Raw genomic sequence first — 23,805 nt, forward strand, 5'->3', positions numbered from 1 at the left:
CGTTTTCCCAACGCAACATTTATTTATCCCCTCTAATCTTGACTGGATTCTTGAAGCATGTTTCCCCGGTACCAACCATTTAGATTTTACATGTCTATTCCAAGTTTAACCAGAAAACTTTGGAAAACAATATTTTTTTCTGGAAAGTGGAAATTATTCATTATTTGTTTTTTGTTTTCATTTTATTTGTAAATTGTAATTAAATACAGCTGACAGCTCTACTTCAAACTTAATAATATCGAGAGTTTTGAACGAAAACCACTCTAAATGTTAAACTAGTTTTAAAAACTTTGTACATGGAAGTGAACTTTTAAGGTCCATTGACTCCATTTGGTTTATAGGAAAAGGGGTCTAGAATGGCCCTTCCAATTTCAACTGTTTGATTGAGCAAAATCATCATCTATTTTTAATTCCTAGTGAAATGGCATTCCCCATTTGTGAGAATGATCATTCACTAAAATCCCATTCCAACCAGTTCCGTCTGTCATTCTCATTTAAACCAAACAGGCAAGGATATAGACCAACCATTCCGGTTCTGAGTGATACTGATTCCAACCCTGACTGCAAACCAAACAAACCCTAGTGCTTCAAAATTCAAATGCTATGGAAAGCTAAACTAAATTGAATCCGTTCAGCATGTCTTCCAACCGTACCCCATTGGCGTCCTACCGGTGACAACATGACAGTACGCAAACAAGATGCATGGAATACCAATAGCATACTTTCACTGAATATCAGAAAAAGGATGATAAACAACAGTAGGATAAGCATTCAAATGAAATTTGAACAGGTACTAATACTCAGTCAGAATAGCTTCGGGTGCAGTGCTCACAATCTTTGACGGTATTTCACACTTTAACCAACTGAAAAATGAATTACAACTCCCCCTTCTTATTAGAATAGTGAAACGAAGAGTAATTCCGATTAAAAAAAACTACTCAATGGCCTACATCTCTCTAGTCCAATCCCACCTGAATTCAACTTTGAATAACTCTTCTTTTTATCACTAGTCTAAAAACAGTCCCGGTTTAGGAAAAGATTAACACAACCTAGGGTTTGTTTGTTGAGGTGACTATTTTGAGCTTAAATGTAAACCTCGCCAAGTGTCAATGAGAACGCTATGCATATTCTTTCGCCTTCTGCGATATTATGCTACTGATGCCAAGGGCTCAATTGATTCTTTCTCGGTATAAATATAGAATTGGCTATTGTGGAAGAGCTCATCATCCCTAGCAGTTCCAAGTTTTCTGACTGAACAAACCCATTATCACGCCACACGGGCCAACCCATGGCTCTAGAGAAATATAGCGCCTGGGCTATTCCATCTTGCCTGAAAATGGGAAAATGAATGTCTAGGAGCTCGTAGAGTCGAGATGTCCACTTGGCGGCATTGAAGACTCACTAGTTGGCTCAGATTCAGTGTTTGGCTCACTACTGTTTTCAGATGTTCCATGGATCATCTCTTCTGCTGGCTCCACGTGAGTGTTCTTATTATCTTCATCAGCCTCCTCAGCCTCGGACATTTCTTCATCCTCACTACCTACCATAACTTGAACCCCATTTTGGATTTGGTTGGAATGCGGTTGGCTCCTTTCGACTCCTCCTTCAGGTTCTTCAGATTTTTGTGTAATCGTTGATGGATATGGATCGGTAGAAATTGATAGAGTTGAGGTCACCAGTAAATTCTGCAACACAGGAGAAGAAATCATATATGATGTTAACCCGGAATGCAATGTGTGTGGTGGGTGATGGTGTTGTATACAAATAGGTTTCATAATAAAGTCAAATGAGAGAGAATAGACTAAGATGGTTTAATCACATGCATAGAGGACCATCTACAGTACCCTATAAGAAAAGGCATTCTTTTGCGATTTGAAAGGGCTAATGGGCTAGGGCAGACAAAAAAGAACATGGGTTTTAGTAATAAATAAATGAGTTCAGCGCTCCTAATTTCACAATGAATATGACACTAAACAGAATGGAGTGGTAAAACAAGAATCATATAGCCGACCCCATATAGATGGGACAAGGCTTCAAGGCTTAGATGATTATGATGATGATAATGATGAATCAGGTCAAATAAGGCAATCCCCTATATGACCCCAACTATTTTTGCCACACGGAAGAATTGCGAGACAATTGATGGCCTAGCAGAAAGACCTATTGAATCAACCACCTATCCAATCCAGAGTCCACATTAGCCCTATACACAACCCTTGCAATATAGCATTGGCCAACCAAATATAATTATATAAGTTTTCAACTTTTCTTAATATAATATGTTGCCCATAAAAAAAAATCTTATTTTGAAAACTAGATATAGAAATTTAGCCCCAAAATAAATTTCTGATTCATTTAGGCTGTGTTTTTTAGTTTTTTGGTGGAAAATTTAGGCTGTGTTTGGTTTAAATGAAAATGTAGGGAAAGGAAGGGAAGTCTATACAAAGCTTGTACAGGTTTCCCTACCTTTTCTTTCAAGCCAAACACAGCCATAGGGAAACTGACCAAATGACCTGATGATGCAGGTAGGCTGAGATTATATGCAGCAAATGCTCAAAGTTACTGGTTAGTTCCATTATCCAGTCTACATCTCCCAACTCTCAAGTCCCCAGATAGGGGAAGCAACATTGGGTAATGCCTTGTTAACAATGTAATCCTTTTACATAAAGATGAAACTTGGACTTTATAAGCAAAAAAAAATACTGTATAGCAAGATAAATTGTGATAAATGCCGCCTGTCCTATGTGCAAATTATAGATCTATCACAAATTTACCAAGGTGCATGATGTCATGATGTTCACGACACCTCAGAAACAACATGACATAATGTCTGAACTCTGAAATGTACAGAAATCCGCAGTTCTGCACCTTGTTCTCAATGTATTAAGACAATTCAGAATTGCATTGCCAAATCACCAGCTCAAGCATACAAGATTGAAATTTTTTTCAAAAGCATTGACAATTCTGAAGGAACTAGTTGTGATGAAGAATATTGGAGTAAAAATTGATCTTGGTTATTTAGATGGACATTACAAATGGCATCGGCTGGCAATGATTTTTTGATCAACAAGATTTTCCCCAAATCAATTAGATCAACAAGGCTGCAGCTAAAAAAAATTCTAAATAAGAGGCACATGGGCAATTTGATGGTATGCACTGAGGATAAAAGAAAGCTACCACATGAGGAATACGTTCATAAACATAGATAGCATAATTATTGATATATTACTGTTGAAATAGAATATAGAAGAGGCAAGGCATATTCTACCCATCAGGCCAGAGTCTATGAATTGACACTGAAGCATGTTTATTCCCCCAGCCGCCATCATCTTAAGATATACTTGGCAGTGGGATGAAAATGAATTATGCCAGTTCATGACTTGCTTGTGGAATTGACTGAAACCAAATACTTAATCTAGCATACATATTTTCCCTTCAACTAAATTTTCCAAAACAGAGTACCAGGCCAAAGGATCCATAAAGATCCATGACTTGTAATACGTCGGGAAGGAAAAGTACCAATTTGCTTACATTATGGCTATAAAGGCATGCAGGGTGCCACAAAAGAGTTAAAAGTAATTGAAAAGTACTAACTCCTGTTGGCAAGGAAAAATGGAAACAATATCAAAATAAAGTCCCAAGGGGCATTATCAAAGCTACAACTACCCTTCTTGGAAAAGATAATAATCTATTGTAACCACTAGCATTTTATTTATATTATGAGATTGTTTCCCATAAACTGGTTAACCAGCAGCCACTTTAACACAAGGACTTGTGTTAATGTTCAGTTTTGGAGAAAGGAAAACATATAATCAAAAGAAGGATCAGAAGATAGATTCAAATTGCCAATAATCACTCCAAGAAAAAAATTGTCTGCTAACAAACCTTTTCTAAAGCTAGAGCAAGTTTCGAGAGGTTCGGATATATACTTCTTGCAGCCAGGAGAATCTGCTCAACACCAAAACAAAAGGAAAAATAATTTCACTCGTACAATCACATTAAAAGTGTAAAATTTCTGAAAGCTAAAGCCTAAAGGATGACTAGCAGATAGAAATTCAGAAACTCTTAAAAGTACTAAAAATGCAACTCTAAAAAGGAAAAGAGAACAAAAACAAGATGAAAAAATGTGCAAAGATATCCACTGATTCGGATAAGTGTAAATGAATTTTCTGGATGCTATGTTTCAAGGATATCCACTGATTCAAAAAAGTTTTTGGGATACGGCATGTGGATTCAACTTTTTTGTCTTCAAGGATATGTTTCAAGCTTTGTTTTAATCCCGTTGGAAAGGGAGAGAGACCTTTTGAAGTGAAGGATTGGAAGCGGATCAGGCTGATGGTATCTACTGGTTTTTATGTCGCAGTTTGGTTACATCTTTCTTCTCAGAGTTTTCTCTGGTCAGGTGTGTTGACTCTGGTGAAAGCTTATGGGAGAGGGTGGTTTACAAATATGTATTTTGGATATCTGAAGATGGGTAGTTTTGTTTCTGTTGCCGTTGTTTGGTGATATCTTATCAAACTCCTAGTTTGCATCCTTTTTTTTCCTTTAAATGAAATTTTATTTTACTTGTCAAAAAAATTCTAGATGCTATTTCAAAACCTAAATCAACTTCAACATCACACTTATGGCAACGTATATAATAGTGAAATTTCTTGTTGAATTCTTAACCATATAGAAGAAATAGCATGCAAATGTTGAAATCACCTCACAGAGTCTCTGAAGGGTAAATGGAGGACCTTCTACAAAGCTAAGAAGAGCTGCAAAATAGAACACTAACATGTATTACTTATTGAGAAACCAAGGGAAATATAAAGGGGAAAAAATATCGTTTACATTTAAACATTAAATATAAGCATGCAAAAAGCTTAAACTAATGGACTAAGACTAGCCCTAGACAATAAAACTTGCAAGCCCATAGAAGACCAAAGCACTTCTCTCTAATGCTTTATTTTTGACAGTTGGTGTGATGCTTTATTAGATGATAAAAGAAATGAATTAGTACATATATTACAAAGAATGCCAAGCATCCCTGTAATCAGATTTGGAAAAGCCACCTACCTTAAGTTATGGTACTTTATTACAAATTGCCCAAAACAATTGTTCCCTATTTACCCCTTGTCTGGCCATGGCATCAACAAGGAAGTTAGCTCATCTATAGGTCCATTAAAAGCTAGCTTCCAATTCCATTGCTAGAGCTCTTAATTCTTTAACATGAGCTTCGTTTGCTTCGTTATCAAGTTTACCACAACTTTTGAATCTCCCTCAACTACACTTTTCTTGACATTTAAGGATCTTCCCTATCTTAGGCATTGCAGCACTGCTAACAACTGTCCTTGGGGAAATTCCATTACCTATAGAGCCTGAATACAATGCCAATATGGATCCACCAAAAGGTCACCCTTTGTTGGTATAAAGTGGCTTATTCTCAGACACAAACCTGTGTTTTCATGTTTGTCAGCCTAAGGTTGTACTATCACACCAAGCAATGGGCCAATGGCCCCTCCAATATGGATCCGCCATTATCTTTAAAAATTCCTCACCATTGCCCAATGCTCCAAGATTTCCCAAACTGCAGCCATCAAAATTTAGTTCAAAAAAGCCTTCATTTGGCGCGATCCAATGCAAGGAAGCAGTATCCCTATGGAAAGAGGTAGTCACCACCATGATCAGGTATGGTCTTAACTCAGGTAATCGAATAAAATTTTGGGAACATTGGGTTGGGGACCCACCTCTGATGTACCAATTTCCCTCTTTGTTTGCTCTGTCAGACTTGAAAAATGAACTCGTCTCATCTTTCTTAGGTCCTTCAGAATCTACTTCTGCTTTTGGGTGAAACCTAGGCCTGAGAAGGGGAATTAGGGATATAGACTTAGGCTGCATTTTGGCTCTGTTAGCCATACTTGAAAATGTTTTCTTGGACCCTAATAAGGACATCAGATTTTGGACCCCTTTCTCCTCAGGTACTTTCTCTTGTGCTTCGTTTTTTGAGACCTGAACTCAGCCTATTGTTCCTCTTGGGTTGTCCTTCCCGGTTAAAGAAATTTGGAGCAAGACCATTCTTCCTCAAGTTGGTAGTTTTTGTTGGGAAACTTTCCTGGAAAGAATTAACACAAATGACCTGCTTCAGAAAAAGAGACCCAATTCTTTTTTACTTCCTAATTGGTGTACTCTTTGTAAAGTTGATGGGGAAACTGGTTACCACCTTACGGTTACTTGTTCGACAACTAAAACTGTATGTTAGTGGGCTTTCTCCCTCTTTGGGTGTATTTGGAATCCCCCATGAGCATCCAAAGTTTTTCTCCTTCGTTTTTCAGATGGCCTAAGAAGAGAGAGAAGATTATGTGGAGAAGCATTAGGGCAGCAGTGTGTTGGTCCCTGTGGGAAGAAAGAAACTCACGAATTTTTTCAGACAAGGAAAGAACCCTAGAAAACTTATTTGATCTAATACTTTTAAGGGTAGCCCACTAGCTGAAATCTATGGAGCTGTTCTCAATTTATCCTGTGGCTGACTTGTTAAGAAATTGGAAAGAGATAGCTACCTCTGCCCAATGTAAGAGGACACTTAGCCCCTCTTGGTCCCCTCCTCCCTCTGGATTCATAAAACTGAATTTTGGTAGTAGCTCAAAGAATCCAGGGCCTTCTGGGATTGGGGGAGTGTTCAGGAATGAGGATGGGATTATTACTGCCATGTTTTCAGGCCCAATTGGCGAAGGAGACTCTCTTAGGGCTGAGATTCTTGCAGCTCTGGAAGGAATCCAAAGAGCAAGAGAAATGAACATCAGGCGTTTGGTCCTTGAAGGTGACTCGGAGGTGGTGATTAGATGGCTAAAGGAAGAAGACATCGGTTTGTGGAGCTATAACAATGAAAGGAAAAAAATTCAATTGGTTGAGTAGGGACATTGAGGTGCAATACAGCTGGGTGAAGAGAATTGCTAACTCATTTGCTAACTCTGTTTTGGGCTAATTTTTAACTTTCTTCCAATGTATTCTATTGGTGAAGAGTTAAGACATTTTACCTCCCCACTTTGTAATTAAAGTTTCACAAGGCTTCACATCATTAATAAAGTTTTTTGTTACTGATAAAAGAAAAAGAGGTAGTCACCACCACCCTCTATCTTCAATAGAAAAGAGATCAAAGATCTTCAATGTTTTGATCCGATATACCACTTTCACTAGGATGCTTTTCATAATCGCTTCCCTAGTTCTTTCTTTCTCCTTAACTAGTCTAGCATTCCCTTATTCCCATATCATCCATAATGATGCAGCTTTAGTGCATCCATACATTTTTAAGGCAAAAATAAAATTTTATTCAAACGGAAAAAAAAAAAAACTGAATACAACCTAAAGGCAGGTGTTAAGATAACACCTCCAAAACCCAAACTACTTCTACCAACCACCAAGAACAACAAAAGACATGGAGACATAACAAGAGAAAACACCACTCTTACACAACAATTGCAACAACAAAACGATGCAGATGCTAGGCACAGGTCAATCTTTCACCTCACCAAACTCTTTTGAGCCTCCCTCATCCCAAATTTCTCCCCCTAACTCTTCAGGGACCTTTCTCAAGCTTTCTTCTTTCCTCTTCCTCTTGTATGCTTCAAAGGCTCTTCACACAATGTTCTCTGCCTCCTAAGAACAAGCCCAAAGATTTACCAATTTCCACTTCTTTGTCAACTAGCGTCTTCATGTCCACGCTACCTTTCTCCACTTCCTTTTCCTCCAACATCACCTTAAGAGAAACCTCCTCTTTCAAAGCAGACTCATCCCTAACAGCTTTTTCTAACAAGTCAGACTTATTCGACTCTTCCCATTAAGAGTCAACCTGAAGAGAATTCTTTCTAACCCCCTTGGATGAGAGGGAAGATTCCGGGCAGGGTTCTCAAAGCCTAGAGATCTAAGTTTAACCCCTCTTCTTTTATAAATCCTTTTATACTTATTTGTCAGCCCAGTTCCCACCAAACCCTCCTTTAGACTTGAAAAAAACTTCATAACATGAACCACATTTAGCTTGCTTGAAGTTCTGATCATCTTTGGGGTCTTCAAAACATCACTGCTTCCCATCACACTCGTCTCCTTGCCCCTACAGCCCAAGTCAACTCTTAATCTTCCAACAACCACCTCAGAAACCAAATAACAAGCATCAATCCTATGAAACGCATCTTGACTTAAGCTATCTAAGTCAAAACCCTGCTTGCCCTCAACTTCTATTAAGCCACCTCCCTCCTCTCATTCCTTGGTTTTGTCGTCCACCTCCTCTACCACCACCTCCACCCTAGCTTTATCACGTTCCTTGCTCTCAATTCCCTCTTCGGAATTCCCTCCAAGAAACCAGTAACAAAACCCCTACTTTCCTAGCTTACCTCCGAGCACGAAGAAATGGGGCTCAGATCTTTCTTCCCTTCCACAAGTTCGAGCGCCAAAGCATTGGACATGACCTCGCCCAGCTTACCTTGAGGAGGCTTCTTAGAGATCGAGATCGAAAAATCATCACAATTGATCGAGAAAAGCCCAAGTGTTCAAACATTAGAAGCATCAGCCACCAACAAGCCAACATTCCAAGCTTTCCTATCAAACCTATAAGCTGCCCATCTCCTTCTATTAAATCTTTTCTCGATTCTCCCCCTTCAAATTCCCAATATACCTTTACCTAAGTCACGGTCCCCACACCTCTTAAAATTATTTCAATTCTTTCTTTATACACGAGTCCCGCCCTTAATCTTCTCCAATTCCTTTCTCGATAAGGAGTTATCGACCTTATTGGAATCGACCCCCTGCTTAAAATCTCCCATGTGTCCCTTCCCAACTAAGGGCTTATCGGCTCCCAACTACATGATTGCAGTTTGCCTCTTTTCATTGATAAGAGAAAGGAAAAGGCTTTAAAGGATTCAAGATCAGCTGGGGCGCTCCACCTACAATCAAAGAGCCACTTGCAAATACTAGCTGCAAATTGAAGGGTATGATCTTTTTTGCAACATCTCACAGGTGTTAATCTTTTACTAGTACACCTCAAGGTTCAAAGTATCAACACATATCGGCCGATACGTATCGTTCCGGGACTTCCCCGATACGCTCCTACAGTGGGTGTTTCAAGGTTCTGATCGGTTCAGGGGGTGGAGGAGCCTTAAACCGGCCCCCTGAACCGGTTTTGAAAAAAAAAAAAAAAGTATAAAAAACAGTATTGATATCGCCCGATACGCCGATAGAGGCATATCGGGTGTATTGGTATTTTGAACCTTGGTACACCTCCCAAATTTTCTCATCCAGAAATATCCAAGACAAGCACTTTTTTCTATGCTAACCACAAAATTGTAGTAATCTTGCATGAAGAAATAATTTAAATTTTCAAAAATTACATTGTTACAGTAACATATGCCCATATCCAAAAGCTCAAGGTCACACAGTGAGCACATGATTCTACTGTGTCCCAAGCCCAACAAAACTCTGAAAATCAAATGAAGCTCTATATCATTTAGCTCAGCTCAAACCATACTAAATGACCAAGTCCATTTATCATAGATGCGGAAAAAGGAAGAAGAAGAAGAAGATGCAATTCACAAAACAAGCAGCACATGGATGGGCTCAGAATAAAATGTGAAGATATACTCATTTTGAATTACAAAAACAACAAATAAGATTAAAAAATATGTTTTTTTGTGCCTGTATATACTAGGAAGCTCAAACCCAATTGATAATTCAAGAGAAGTTATTTAACAAGCTAAAGAAAGTAAATTGGAGAAAAAAAAAAGAGGGATGTAGCAATGACAAAGTAGTAGTACACACAACAAACATGTAAATGTAATGGTGTGATAACATCCTAACATGCTTTATGGCCACTTAGAAAAGGCATGTATGTACTAAATTGCCCTTAACCCCTTAATACAGTTATATTTCAAAATTAATCCAACAAAATGCATATGATATACCTTAGAGCATCACATAAATGGTTAAAAAACAGCATGATGAATACCTTCATCCAGCCTTTTTACCAACTCTATGTATGTTTCTCCTAATGAAGAATTCTGTTGATCAGTAGACATCTCTGCTTCAGGATACTCTGCTAGGACCTTTATCATCAATTTGAAAATTGAAACTAAGAATTCGAATAACTGAGACAATTTGTTTAGACACACACTAATGTCCTTGCCATTCACAAAGTAACTAGAGACTACATGCTGGCATACCTCCCCATACCTGCTTCAACTGAAAGGATAACAAGTTTTTTAACACATCCCAATCATGCCTGGTAGACAAAATAAGCAACATAAGTACTTTCTGGCATCATCAAGTCCAGGTCTGATGTAAACATTTAAAAATGAACTTCCACTAAGAAATCAGAAAAATTCCTAGAAAACAAATATAACACACAAATACTATGGAAAGTATATCTGCCAATATAACCTGTCCATGTCTTATGTCTATAATCCTAGATACCTGTACAAGGGCGTCATATCGTGTTGGATACTTCAATTTTTAGTTTAAATTTCATATCGGTTACCACCAGATAAGACATTTCTTACATGTGCAAAGTACCACATCAGAAACCAAACCACGGAAACAAACATTAGCCAATCAGGGAAATGCATTTAAATGTTATTGATTTATTTATGTAGTGATGCCATAATACTAGTCCTATATATTAGCATGTAATCATCCAAAACAAAGTTCTGTGAGATGGTGAGAAATCTAATAAATGCCGAACTTTGATGTAATATATAGGTCACATCTTGAACATTTCTTTGACCAAAAATCAGGAAAGCAATCACAACTACATGACCAATTATACTTCTCAGAGGCCTAGAAATGCAAGATAGCAGTTTTTGTTCTTTTTTATGTTCCTATTTTGGCCAGGAATAGGGGGCAGTGCATATGGTTAAATCTCTCCAAACAAACTGATTATGGGGAAGCGGCGGCACTTTCACATGGTACACCAACCAAGCCCACTCTTATGGAACATGAAGTACTAATACATGTCTAAATGGATATGCCCCCTTGACTATGCAAACCAACATTAGAACTCCAAACAGTGAGTCAATTATCTGCAGACAAGCAGCACATATCGAAGTACCAAGATTCAAAACATGAGTTAGAGAATATGACAACATACCAAAACTTTCCTGTTGCTGCAATTACTTCCAGTATGGATCTAACTTCTTCAACACTGATCTCATGCTTCCTTTCAGCATCACTGAAAGTTGACAAAACATGCCAGGGATTAAAACAACTTTGAGGAACTATCACATCAGTCTAAAACACTGAAGGCATCCGGTTAAAATATAGTACCATTTAAAGGTTTGCTTTAAAAAAAAATGTAGAAAATATGCAATAAGAAAAGGAGAATAAGAAAGGACACATCCCCTTTAATTTTGATTAATATTTGTATACCATTTGGGGGGGGGGGGACTTATATAGGCTAAACGAGCACGTGTAGCCAATAGAAAATTGTAGCATTCATATTCATTTCCAAGAAGCGTCACAAACAAACTTCTTTATGTAGATTTTCTTATAATGAAAGCATTGTGCATTACAGATAATCCTTCCACAGTATTACACATGACAAGCAAGGATTCAGAGAATCATTTTGAATTTAAATCCAGTGACGGTACAAGAGAAATAAAGGGGTAGAAGAAATAACAACAACCAAAAAGTAGCATGTACCCATGATTTAAGATCTGTGGATCCAGATTTTCTTGGTGTTGATCGACAGCATTGGAAGAAAATGATGAGGCTTGTGAATTTTCTGCTGATGTCATCTCCATCAATTGCGCTTTCTCAACCTGCACAGGCAGAGGATATTTATAGATAAGGTAGATATAAGAATATACTCATATAATCCAAATAGATTTTCTTAGAAAGAACGTTATGGTTAAGTAATGAAAAATGGTTGAATAACCAACATCACCATTGTTTTTCTTAAACCCATACCCTAGCATATTAATAGCCTTAGCAGCCTTTGTTTTAAGATCCTACTACTTTTATATAGAGAATTGTAAATGTAGGAAATAAAGATTGGTAACGGGGAAAAAGTAGACTAAGATTTTTCCACAAGCAAAGCATGATGGCTTCTTAGGACCCAAAAATATTAAAAAGGGCAGCCCAGTGCATGAGACTCCCGCCAATGCAGGGTCTTAGGACCCAAAAATATTACTAAACTAAAATTACAACACAACCATAAAGAAATGAAGTGCTGCTAGCAAACGCAGCCATTGGTAGAGAGGGAGGAGATGAGAATCCAACCAAAACATTAACCTACCTTTGAGAAGTCAAATTTCAAAAGTAGACTGTATAGTATCCGAGTAAAAAAACAAACAAGAAAAGGCAATAAACAAATCAAGCATGTAGGCTGCATTTGGAAGCGATGTAAAACGTCATCAATGTAAAGTTTACGCCAGTTCGGTTTTGTTGTCGTTTGGATGGAGTGTAAAACAAGATCGATGAAAACTCCACTCCGGTTTAGATTTGTTAGTGTTTGGATGGAGTGGAGTTTACGTTGTAAATAGATGTAAAACCTCATCAAAGGTAAAGTTTTACATCGATTATCAATGTAAACACTACATCAATTAAATCGATGTAAAAACACCATGCTTTTCTCCACGCTTTTAGAAGCTCAATGGTATTTTTTTTGCGGTTAGGTGTAAAACCTCATTGATGAACTTTTACATCGCTTCCAAACGCAGCCGTAGGAACAGAATAGATTATCCCGAAATGCCAATCATGATGGGGAAATATGAGACAATGTTGATGACCCACTAGCACTATAAATGCGTCAGACTTAAGAGTGTAAAGAGATGAACATGCAGAATGTTCAGAAAAGAAAATGTAACCATAAGACCAACTTGCCAAACTTTAAACAGTAACATAGCTGGTATTTGGGAGCCATAGCATGACTGTTCCATATTCTTGTTGTCATGCGAACAGGTGGCCACCTAATAATGTTCTCTAGACTGTACTTGAATCTACTGCCAGTGATATGTCGCAATTGTACCACAACATGTGTCGCTACTGTGATGGGTTAAATTTGCTCAACCAAGGCAACCATCCACAATATACGCTGTAGAATCACCAAAAGAGCTACAATATTCAATTTCGTAGTAACTTTAACGTTTCCATACTAATCCACCTGCAAGTAGTCCCCTTATTTAATAAACCAAAACTCCATTATGGAATTCATACCGTGAGCCTAAGATCAATAGTTATGGGTTATGGCAGTGAGTTTGTAAACAAAAGCGCTAACTTCGTCAAGATCAATCCACATATACATCCCAATATGCAACGACACAAAATCTTCTAAGAAATAACTCTTCTCAATATATATAGCCAACCACCTTCTTTCATTAATCAAAGGCGCAGACGGAAATTTCACATGGCATACTTCTCGGTTTACTCAAAAAAAAATCTAAAAAAAGAATGCAAAATCCATTAAACCCTAAATAAGCCAGAATCAGAGAGAAAGAGAGAATGAAAGGTTGATTAAACAAAAAGGAGAAAAGAAATCACACTGGAAAAAAAATTGATTTGAGGTTAACCAGATAAATAATGAAGGAGAGAAGAAAACTTCAAGGCCTGCTTCTCGCAATCTGGAATTTTACTTTTTACCTGAGAAACGAATAGAAGCGGATCTATTCAGCAACGATGTACCGAATCTGATCGCGTCTAACTGTTTTGATTGGATGAAGTGGCGGAACCGGAGACGGCGGGAATCCACCGGAGCAGAGAAGATACTGCTAGCCGGCGACGCCGAGAAATGGCCTGAAAATACACAGAAAGACTGTGGAGTTCAAGTGTGCAACAACTAATAGCTATAAATTTCCCATTTTGCGAAGCAGGATTTCAGTCTGAGAATATATCCGATGCGACTTGTAGAGCACATAATAATGTGGAGCACTCCTTTGTACGGGCCCCACTCATCGATCGACAGCTACAGTTGAACCCTAATAAGTCCTTCTAAGTAGCTAGCGTCGATCTTCAAAGGTAGGCTCGTCCTATATTTCATGCGCAAAGCACGTCCCGGACGAGATCTCAGCCGTTAGATTGAAGGTGAACATCAGCAGAGACAAACAAAACAATGAGAACCACCAAGCATCCACATGGAATGGGCTTGATGGCATGCAAAGCCCACAGAGAGAATTCACCATTAGCAAGCCTGGACCAAGCGATCTTAGAGTCCGTTTGGTTCGAGGGAATAGGGGCCTGGATTCGGAATTGGTTGTGCGGAATCCGATTTTCATTCTCATTTTTGTTGGAATGGTATTCTCTCATTTGGCGGAATGGCCATTTTCTTCCCTCTCTTAGCAATGAAAATCTACTCCAATTGATTCTAATTTCAGTCTGAACCAAATACGTAAGAAAAATATACCATTCCAATTCCAACTGAAAATCAAATGGGCCCTTATCTAGGGACAAAAGGTGAAAGCCGTTTGGATTTTTAAGCCATTGAGACAAATTCCATTTGTGCCTTATCAAAAGAAAGGCAAATTCCATTAATCAATACTCATAGGAATTGTAATAGAAGTCATGCAGATGAGTTATAAAGGAGAAAGTTGGAAACTACATTAGTTTGGGAGAGATCTACTTAAGTGCTCACAAGACCATGCTCACACCTTTCGCACATATTGGGAATATTTCTGTACTTGTATGTTATCTTTCGTGCAGAGATATTCCTAATGCAAGGTTGTAAGGGATTATGCAAACGGTGTGAACAAATGAATATCTAAAAACCAAGGTCGCAAGTATTGCTCACATTGATAAAAAAAAATATGAAATTGTTCATAACAATACAAAATTAAAAAAAAAAAAAAAAGAAAGAAAAAAATCCTAGAGATTTTATTGATTTCTAAAACCTTGTCACTCAGCATCACTACCCAAGAGAGAGGTAGGTTGAACCCAGTGTAACTGTAACATCTATCAGGCGGGTTTTCATCAAAACTCATAAGGGTTTTGGTTGGTCAAATCCTTCCTGGTATCATGTATTTTCAACCAGTCCGGATCACGTAGGCACGACATTGTAAGTGCATTCATTGAGCACTTGGAAAAGTTTTTGGCATATGTCCTTTAGGCTCCATTTGTTTGCAGTACAAACACCAAACCGGGGTATTTACATACTATGATTTGTATTTGGGAGCATTTTTTTGGTATGTAAAAAAGTAATGATTATCAGGTAAAAAATGTATTATCTAACATTTTTGTACTCTGAAAATTAAGAGAGCATTATTGTACCGACTTGTTCCACTATATTAAAAGTGCATCTCAGTAATCTACACAATAATTTGAATCTTTTAATAGCATTTAACTTTTCTGCATGTTTTTTTTTCTCTAGAAGTGAATAAAAACCATGGCTTGTAATCTATGGAAGCAACATAGGAGAAGAGACCTTAGACTTGACTTTATTTTTGGCTTAAAACTTACTCCTTTTGTATTCACACCATGGCTTAAAGTTGAGGTCAATGTAACAAAGACCACTTTAGATTATAACCAAAATTGGCAGCATGAGCAGGTATCCTGGTAGCAAAGACTATTGACACTTCCAGTGACAACAACTCTCCAAGTTATTCCATTTATTCCATCTTTGTTTGGACCAAATCATGGATAGTTACTTCCCACCAAGGAAGCAAGAGACCATGTGGTCATCTCTAGGGCTTGTGATGTAATTTTCAGGCCCACCTTTTATTTATCAGTTATGAGTAGGTCATAGGTAACTTTACAAGAACTAAAGGACTAGAAAACCCACAAGGATGAGGAACGAGTTCATGGTGATGCAGATATTGATAGTTAAGGTAGAAGGAAGCAAAAAGTAACCTTTTTGAATGGGGCTCTAGGGTAGGGGATTTGTTGTGGATATTAGATTTGAGCCCAAAGTTCTAAATCCAGGTTGTGTTGAGTTTAAGTTGCACCATATGTAGCTCATATAATGATTAGAATTGTTAGGGTTGCGCCTTTAGTGAGCCCCTGACCTGATTTAACAGTAGTAGTATGCCCTCTCCAATAGCAATGAGAACTTTGGTTCTTATATGTTTAGGTAGATATAGACTTGAAGGAATGGTCTATGGACCTTTTAGTTTTATGGCACTGATAGTGTTTAATTGATAAACATTTTGTAAGAAGTTGCATGGAAAAGCAAGAAAAAAATTCATCTTTTAATGCTTTATTTGGTTTGTGTGAAGATTTGAGTGGGATGGGATGGGATGAGAAAATGTGAAATCTTAATTTTCTATTGTTTGGTTATACAAAGGAGAATAATGGAAATATTCCTTTTCCCATGTTTGTTTTGTGGAAAATAATTAAGAGAATAATATTTGGTTTAGTTTTTTTATGTCAACCAAACTTAAAAAATAAAATATTACATTATATTCAAAACGGCAAATTTCTTAAACTACCCTTATGGTTTAGTTAATTGATTAACTCTACCCTTACTGTTTACATATTGTCTTAAAGTATCCCTACTATTTCTGATAATTGACAACGGAAAAAAAAAACCACAGAATTTTGAATTTACCCTCCATTATTCTTCAAATTATAAAAAATAAAACTCAATTGATAAAAATTTTGAAGAACTAATCCATTGTGAATTTATTCGAGGTGATGCTTTTCAATGGGTCTGATCTTTGACGTTGGTGCATCGGGTTCTAACTGCCATTAATGGAACCTAAGCCATATCTCAATGCAATCTACATGGAAGTAGGGGTGGATTGAGCTGAGCCGAGCCGAATTGTGCTAGGCTCGAGACTATTCTACAAGGCTCGAGCTCGGTTCGAGCCAGAACCTTGAGCTCGAGCTCGGCTTGAGTCAAAAGTTCATAAGCTCAAGCTCAGCTCACTTTATATTTTATAAAAATAAAAATCATATATAAATTTTTTATTTTATATTTAAAATATTAAGAATTATAATAATTATTAATTATAATATTTTTATTATATATATTATTTTCTATAATTATATATATATAGATATTCGAGTCGGATCATGAGCCTTACGAGTCAAGCTCTAATAGGCTCGAGCTCGGCTAAAACCAAGCCGAGCAGAGCTTTTCACAAGCCGAGCTCGAGCTCGTGAAAAGCTCGGCTCGTTGCCACCCCTACATGGAAGGCATGGGTACAAAAGAGGAGGGTGTGGATGTAGTCATTTTCTTCGAAACCAAGCATACAAATGGCATAGTCATGGCTCCCGCTGCCAACCAATCCACTGTGAAGGTTCATTCGAATCATAATGAGTATGATCTCTTTAACAAGAAATAAATGCAATTGACATGGAAAGCATGAGAATGAAAGAAATAAATGAGAAGAGAGAGGAGGAGGAGGATCACCACCGCCGGTGAGACCGATATTTGTTATTTAATATTTATAGACCAATCGAGAAAGTCCCCTTCATTGGACAGATTTTCCTCTAAGAAAACAACATCAGCAGCAACAAAGGCATGGAAATTGCTACAATGGCTACGAATGCATTTAACCTTCTCTCTACTCCCTTTGAAGAAGCACCAATCTTCCTCCCCGTCTCTCTCATGGTGACTTCCTCTCTCCTTTGCCTTCTGCGTTTCCATTGTTGCTCCTTCACGCACTAGGCCGACTCCCACTTTTGTTGTGGTGGCCCTGGATGCAAAACCTACTATCCTCATGGTTGAAAAGCTCAAACAGGCCAGCCTCGACCTATTAAAGAACTTTGCCAATGTTGACTGCTCTTATAACATGACCCAAGATGAACTCTGCTCCTCACGTGCCAAGCCAGCTCTAGGATGAACTTTGCTAACGTTGATAGCTCAAACAGGATGAACTTTGCCCCTCATGCATTAGGCCGACCCCCACTTTTGTTGATTGCTTTTTCATCAATAACTTTAGAGAAACTTACATCATAAACAAAATCCGGCTTGCTTTCTGCAAGTTCTTGCTTCTCTTGAATCTCATTGTCTATCTCCGCATTATTTACAATTGTCAAAAAAAATGAGGGTACTTTAAAACAATATGTAAACAATAAAGGTATAATTAGTCAATTAACTAAACCATAAGAGTAGCTTAAGAAATTTGCCCTATTCAAAAAGATTTGTATATCCATGCCCAAAGAAGGGAATACCACATTTCAGTTCCCTTCTTACAAATAGTGTATGCTATTTTATAAGCTATCTCATTTTTCGGCCTATTTACATGATTAATACTATATATTTCATAAATCATGATAGCTATTGATGCTGCTCAATTTGAGGTAGTGCACCAACCAAGGAGGGCAATTTAGATAGTCCCCGCTAGCAAGTCAGGGCCGAGCTTCAAGGACAAGGCTGCGCTTCAAAATCTGCGATCAAGGAGGAAGTCAGAGGCCCAAGGAATTACCCCCGAGTAAGTATTCCGATGCTCAAGTCAGTAGGAGATGATGGATGGCCGGGCCGAGCTGTAGGGATGTTGGTCTAGGCTAATTAGCAGTGTAGGTGTTCAAAGTCAAAAGTCCCTTATCTTGAGCATGGAGTACATTTTTATAACCAGAGGGTCCGTATCCTGATCGAAGTAGATTTCCAAGAAAATCGGGGCAGAATTCCCCGCCAAAGTTACAGGGAGTAGAGTCTTACTCCTTGACGGAATTGTCTTCTCATCCCTATCCGCTAGGCAGGCTTATCTGTAAGGCGTAGCTGATGTGGTCGGCGGAATCACGACAATGCTGTAGCCCAACCAGACTGTGCCGACATAGCCGAACTGTGACAGATGGCCACAGGCCTCATGGCTAGTTCAGCCATGTCCCCAACAACTCTATTACTTCATTCATATATATCTTATCACACTAGTTACAGTCTGATTTAGGTTGTTTAAACACATAACTATCAAAAAAAATATTTATTTGATAGATTTTCGCCTTTATAGCCGCTTTTCTTCCTTGTAGTAATGCCTGGCATTCAACTTCCAAAGGATTTAGATCTTAAGATGTGCAACCTGCCATTGCTATCACCCTACAATTTTGCTTGACAACACACAAGATGTAGCAGCCCTATTAAGATGAGGTATACTGGTACACAAGAACCATATGTATATTCTCCATAACCGCAAAGTTTAATAAAAAACAGTGAAATATGTTACAGCCATGGGATAAGATTTATGTTTTCATACAATCTTATGTTTATAGCATCCTCTTTTTTTTTTTTTTTTCATTGTTTCCAAATGTACACCACAAAGAAGGCATGTTTTATCCTCTTCGTGGTGGATAAGGGTGGTCTGGACCTTGTGGGTAAGGGCTTTCCTAATAGAGACTCCATTGGACCTTACAAGAGTTTCCCATCTAGAAGCATAGTGGTTCACAACCCCTTGGACCCCAATTTCCGTATCCTCTCAGATATCTTCCAAATTCAGGGCCAATTGGAAGATGTCCAATTCAAGTATGTAAATCGTTTTGTAAATTAAGTGGCCCACTGCTTAGCTCGTTGTGCTAGAGACCATGTATCATTTCGCTCCGTGGCCAACATAGTTTTGTAATTTCTACTGTTTTGAACTTTTCTAATGAATGCCTGCGGACTTTTAATCAGAAAAAAAAAAAAAATGTATGCAGATTTTACTATATAAATGTAAGAGTAGGGGTGTTCACGGTCCAGTTTGGTGCGGTTTGGAGAAGATCTCTCTCCAAATCAAACCATTTTATTATGGTTTGGTGTGATTTCTAATACGATTTAGAGACTTTGACCATTATATGATTCTATTGGGCTTGATCCAATTAGAAAGCCCAAATAGCTTTCCTAAAAATTAAAACTTAAAACTGTTATCTTATTATAAAATAAAGAATTTATACCATAAACTGTAATTTAGAAAATCACCAAACTGAACCAAAATGTTTTTTAGGTGTAAACCAAACCAAACCGCAAATTCGGTTTGGTTTTACAATTTAAACTATATAATGAACACCCCTATGTAAGAGTTTGAATGCTTCCATAGCAATCGATCATGGTGCAAGTGACTAAAAGGAATGATTTTCATTATTTCCTCCATATCGCCTTAAAGGGAAAATTTAAACAAGAATTTGTAAATCCCATTGACCTTTTGGTGGGGATGAAAGTTCAATACATCTTCTTGACTTAAAAGAAAGTTAAAAAAATTATTGTTTAATACCCAAAATAAACTATAAATATAAAGAAAAACAAACAAAAACCACATTAATTAGATTTTTAATGAGTGAGTATCATGGTTTTCAAAACCAGACTGGATGGTCAGACCGGAAAAATTGGGAATCGGTCACCTGATCGGTTCCGTTTTTAAAAACCATGGTGTATAAAGACCTGACCGATTCCATTTTCCTCCAAGACTGCTTTTTCCCCCCAAACCATTAATTTTAGTCAGCAAACCGCTGAACCGGCCAGTTAACCGTTTGAACATTTTGAACCGTTTTCTAATTACTTAATTTTTTGTAATTCTTTATTTTTTTATCAGAATGGACTGACCATTCGGGTCAAATGATCAGACCGTTCAAACTGATAATCAGACCCCTGATCGGTTCGTTTTTAAAAAGCATGGTGTATATAATGAGTTACGAATCAATGAATAAAGAAGAGTGCTAATGGAACTTGATAATCTTGACTAATTAAATTGAAACAGGGCAAGATGAAGGCAAAACCAAACGTGGAGGAATCTTGTGCAATACAGGCCCGCCAACCTACTGAAGAATTTTTTGGAAGGAATGAAGTAGATACAGGTTAAGTCCTTTATAGTGTCGGGGCTCGGGGATAAGAAGAAATATGAAATTCAGCGTATGCATCAATGGAGGAGGGTGGGATTGTTTTGAGACGCTGTAAAAAATAGAAATAAGTCAAATCACTTTTATCATACTTAGGAAAACCCATATTTTAGTTGTTAAACTCAAGTCGATGAAAAGAGTTCGGACGTAGGTTTTCACTTTTCAGATTGGTTTGAGATGTTGTGAAGCTCTTTTATCGTATCTGAGATCTTGAACTCAAGTTGGTGATAAAAACTTGGGTTTTCTTACATTTAGTAAACAGAGGTCAGAAAGGTATTGATGTGATTGACATAGGCCATTCATCATCATTAGGATGGCTCAGTTTCAGTATGTAAAGTACAAATCTATATCTATATTAAACTGGTACTTTCCTTTTCTATGGTTTATTTTCAAAGTCACTTATCCATTTTTCTGTTTTTTATTTTTTTTCAAAGGTGTCTATCTTTTTATTTTAAAATTGAATAAAATAACTCAAGTGACCAATGACTTTTAAGAGTTTTAACACTCATTAAAACACCATCAACTCTCTCTCTCTCTCCTCATTATATTTAATAATCTCTCCTCATTATATATATATATATATATATGTCAATTTCAATTTAACTATATATAATAGATATAATTGCATTAAACTGTAACTATTATTAAAGATTAATTATATTGAAATTGAGATATTCAAGGATGTATTATTGAGCTAAATAATCTACTTCCATTTAAAATTGTAATCCATTTGAAAATAATAAAAATTATTTAACCATCATAAAAATAATTTAATAAGTTACTTAAATAAAATAAAAATAATTATTATTGATACTTTTTATTAATATAATAAAAAAAATTAATTAATAAAATGAATAAGATAAATTAAAAATGAATATCAATTTAAATTTAATACAAAATTATCTAACAATTATTAATTTTATAATTAAATTTTATTAATTTAAAACCAACTTAAGCTCCACTAAAATATATATATATATATATATATATATATATATATATATATATAGTTAATTAAATTTCATAAGGAGTTTAAATTAAAAAAAAAACTTAATGTACATAAATAAATTCAGTTTTTACTAATTTAAAAAATTAATAAAAAATATTAGTTTTAAGCATAGTTTAATTACTTTAAAATCAATTTAAATTTCATTTAAAAATAAGGGAAATTATAATAATCTCATTGGGATTTCTAACAATCCTATGAAATTCACAGTGTTTTGACCTTAACAAAAACCTTCCCTATTGTGTTGAAAAAAAGGAGCAAATACCTTCATTTAAGTATCATTTCAAATAAAAAATGTTGATGTAATGCGTTAGTTTTACTTTACTAGCCTTTTTACATTTGTCAAATAAGAGTAAGGAGAATTAGTCATTGAAAGTTGTCTAGCAATATAGATTAGTAGAGGGTAAAGTTGAAACTTTAAAATATGTATGATAATGGAGAATACGTACAAAACTTTACATTTGAGCTATGCTTGACATACGAAATGGAGAAGACGAACCCTCTCTAGCAACCCCCCCCCTCGATATACCTAGGAATGGAAACGGGGCGGGGGTCATATTCCCTATCCTCGAACCCAAATATGAAATTAACCCCCATCCCCGTCCCTGATCCCCACCAGGGGTAAAATTTGTCATCCATCCCAGATCCCCGATGGGGATGGGTTCCCCACGGGGACCCGAATCCTTGAAATTGTTTTAGATAATTGTATTTATTTGAAAAATAAATTTACTTAAATAAATAAATATTTTAAATTATAAATAAAATTTAAATATATTTTGATATATATAATATAAATAATATAATAATATATATTTAATATATATAATAAATAATACAATATATACATAATCCCAACCCCATTGGGTCGGGGAAGTCGGGTCCCCGTCGGAGATGGGGAAAATTGTCATTCCTAGATATACCTTCCTCAATTTTCCTATTTTTCTTCCAAAAATGCCAAACCAAAATCGAGAAAATAAAATCTTTAAAGAATATTCCTATTTTTTCATATCCATTTCTTGCAAAGAAAACACAACCTAAATATTTTTGTTACAAATCAATGCCATTAGGCACTAAAGAATAAAGAAATCACCCATAAAATCTAAGCCTCCGTTTGGTTTGTGGGATGGGAAGTGAAAATATAGAATATTCTGGAATATATATTCCTCTCTTTCCATGTTTGGTTTGTGGGATGACATGAGATGGGATAGGAAAAAGGTGGGATTATAGATCCCAATTCTTGGGATGTGGAGTCCCACCATTTTGGTGGGAAATAAGTGGGAATGTAGGGGGAAACTTACTTAACGAAAAAAACCTTATAGTATTTTTAAGAGTTAATATGAGATCCATGACCCATAAATTAATTATTAATTACTTTATAACAAATTAATAAAATAATTTAGTTAAAACAAATAATACATAACTCCAAATAAATAAATAATAATAAAATTAATAAATAAATAATTATTTTCAGGATAAAATATTAACATTTTTAATTAAGTCATAAGTTTTAATAAAATAAATAAATAAATAATAATAAAATTAATAAATAAATAATTATTTTCAGGATAAAATATTAACATTTTTAATTAAGTCATAAGTTTTAATAAAATAAAATAATAATAATAAAATATAAATTAATAAAAATTAAAATATTAATTGATGTTAATAATTAATTAACAAATTACTAAAAAATTAATAATTAACAATAAAATACTAAATCATAGAAATATTATTAATTAATTAATAATTAACAACAAAAATTTAATAATTATTTATTTATTTTATATTCAATAATATAATTAAAATGAAAACATTTTAATAATTTATGATTAATTAATATCAGAATATTAAAATTATTAATTAAGTCATTGGTATTAATAAAATATAATATTAATAATAAAATACTAAATAATAAAAAGTATTATTAACTAATTAATAATTAAGAAAAATAGTTAATACTTAATTAACTAAGTAATTAATGAACAAACAAATAAGGATTTTATTATTAATCTAATTAATAATTTAATAGAAAAATTAAATAATTTAAAATAAAATAAAATTATTAATCAATTCATCATAAATATTAGCAAAAATAAATTTTA

At 35.8% G+C, this 23,805-nt stretch overlaps 1 protein-coding gene across 4 annotated transcripts; it reads right to left on the minus strand.

The window, feature by feature from the left end:
- Positions 1-746: 746 nt before the first annotated feature.
- Positions 747-13,964, minus strand: LOC148867377 (serine/threonine-protein phosphatase 4 regulatory subunit-like protein). 4 transcript variants are annotated; one of them, XM_088978487.1, is made up of 8 exons: positions 13,600-13,964; positions 11,662-11,780; positions 11,111-11,191; positions 10,198-10,246; positions 9,974-10,070; positions 4,705-4,757; positions 3,886-3,948; positions 747-1,685 (listed from the first exon to the last, which is right to left on the minus strand). In XM_088978487.1, exons 2-8 carry the CDS (start codon positions 11,760-11,762, stop codon positions 1,353-1,355), a joined length of 777 nt encoding a protein of 258 aa, XP_088834613.1. In that variant the 5' UTR covers positions 11,763-11,780; positions 13,600-13,964; the 3' UTR covers positions 747-1,352. The 4 variants fall into 4 exon arrangements, with proteins under 4 accessions (XP_088834613.1, XP_088834615.1, XP_088834614.1 ...); XM_088978489.1 differs by having other exon boundaries at positions 9,974-10,025; positions 13,600-13,846; XM_088978488.1 differs by having other exon boundaries at positions 9,974-10,060; positions 10,188-10,246; positions 13,600-13,846.
- Positions 13,965-23,805: the final 9,841 nt, after the last annotated feature.

The sequence above is a fragment of the Nelumbo lutea genome, chromosome 3, assembly GCF_056320005.1.
Source record: "Nelumbo lutea isolate HS-2025 chromosome 3, American lotus-T2T, whole genome shotgun sequence".
Taxonomy (NCBI): domain Eukaryota; kingdom Viridiplantae; phylum Streptophyta; class Magnoliopsida; order Proteales; family Nelumbonaceae; genus Nelumbo; species Nelumbo lutea.

Excerpts from the sequence above, each read along its gene's own strand:
- LOC148867377 (XM_088978487.1), bottom strand. The coding sequence starts at position 11,762 with ATGGAGATGACATCAGCAGAAAATTCACAAGCCTCATCATTTTCTTCC. Across the intron at positions 11,192-11,661 it reads CCACAGATCTTAAATCATGG|TGATGCTGAAAGGAAGCATG; the intron begins GTACATGCTACT and ends GTCAACTTTCAG. Across the intron at positions 10,247-11,110 it reads GCAGCAACAGGAAAGTTTTG|GCATGATTGGGATGTGTTAA; the intron begins GTATGTTGTCAT and ends TTTGTCTACCAG.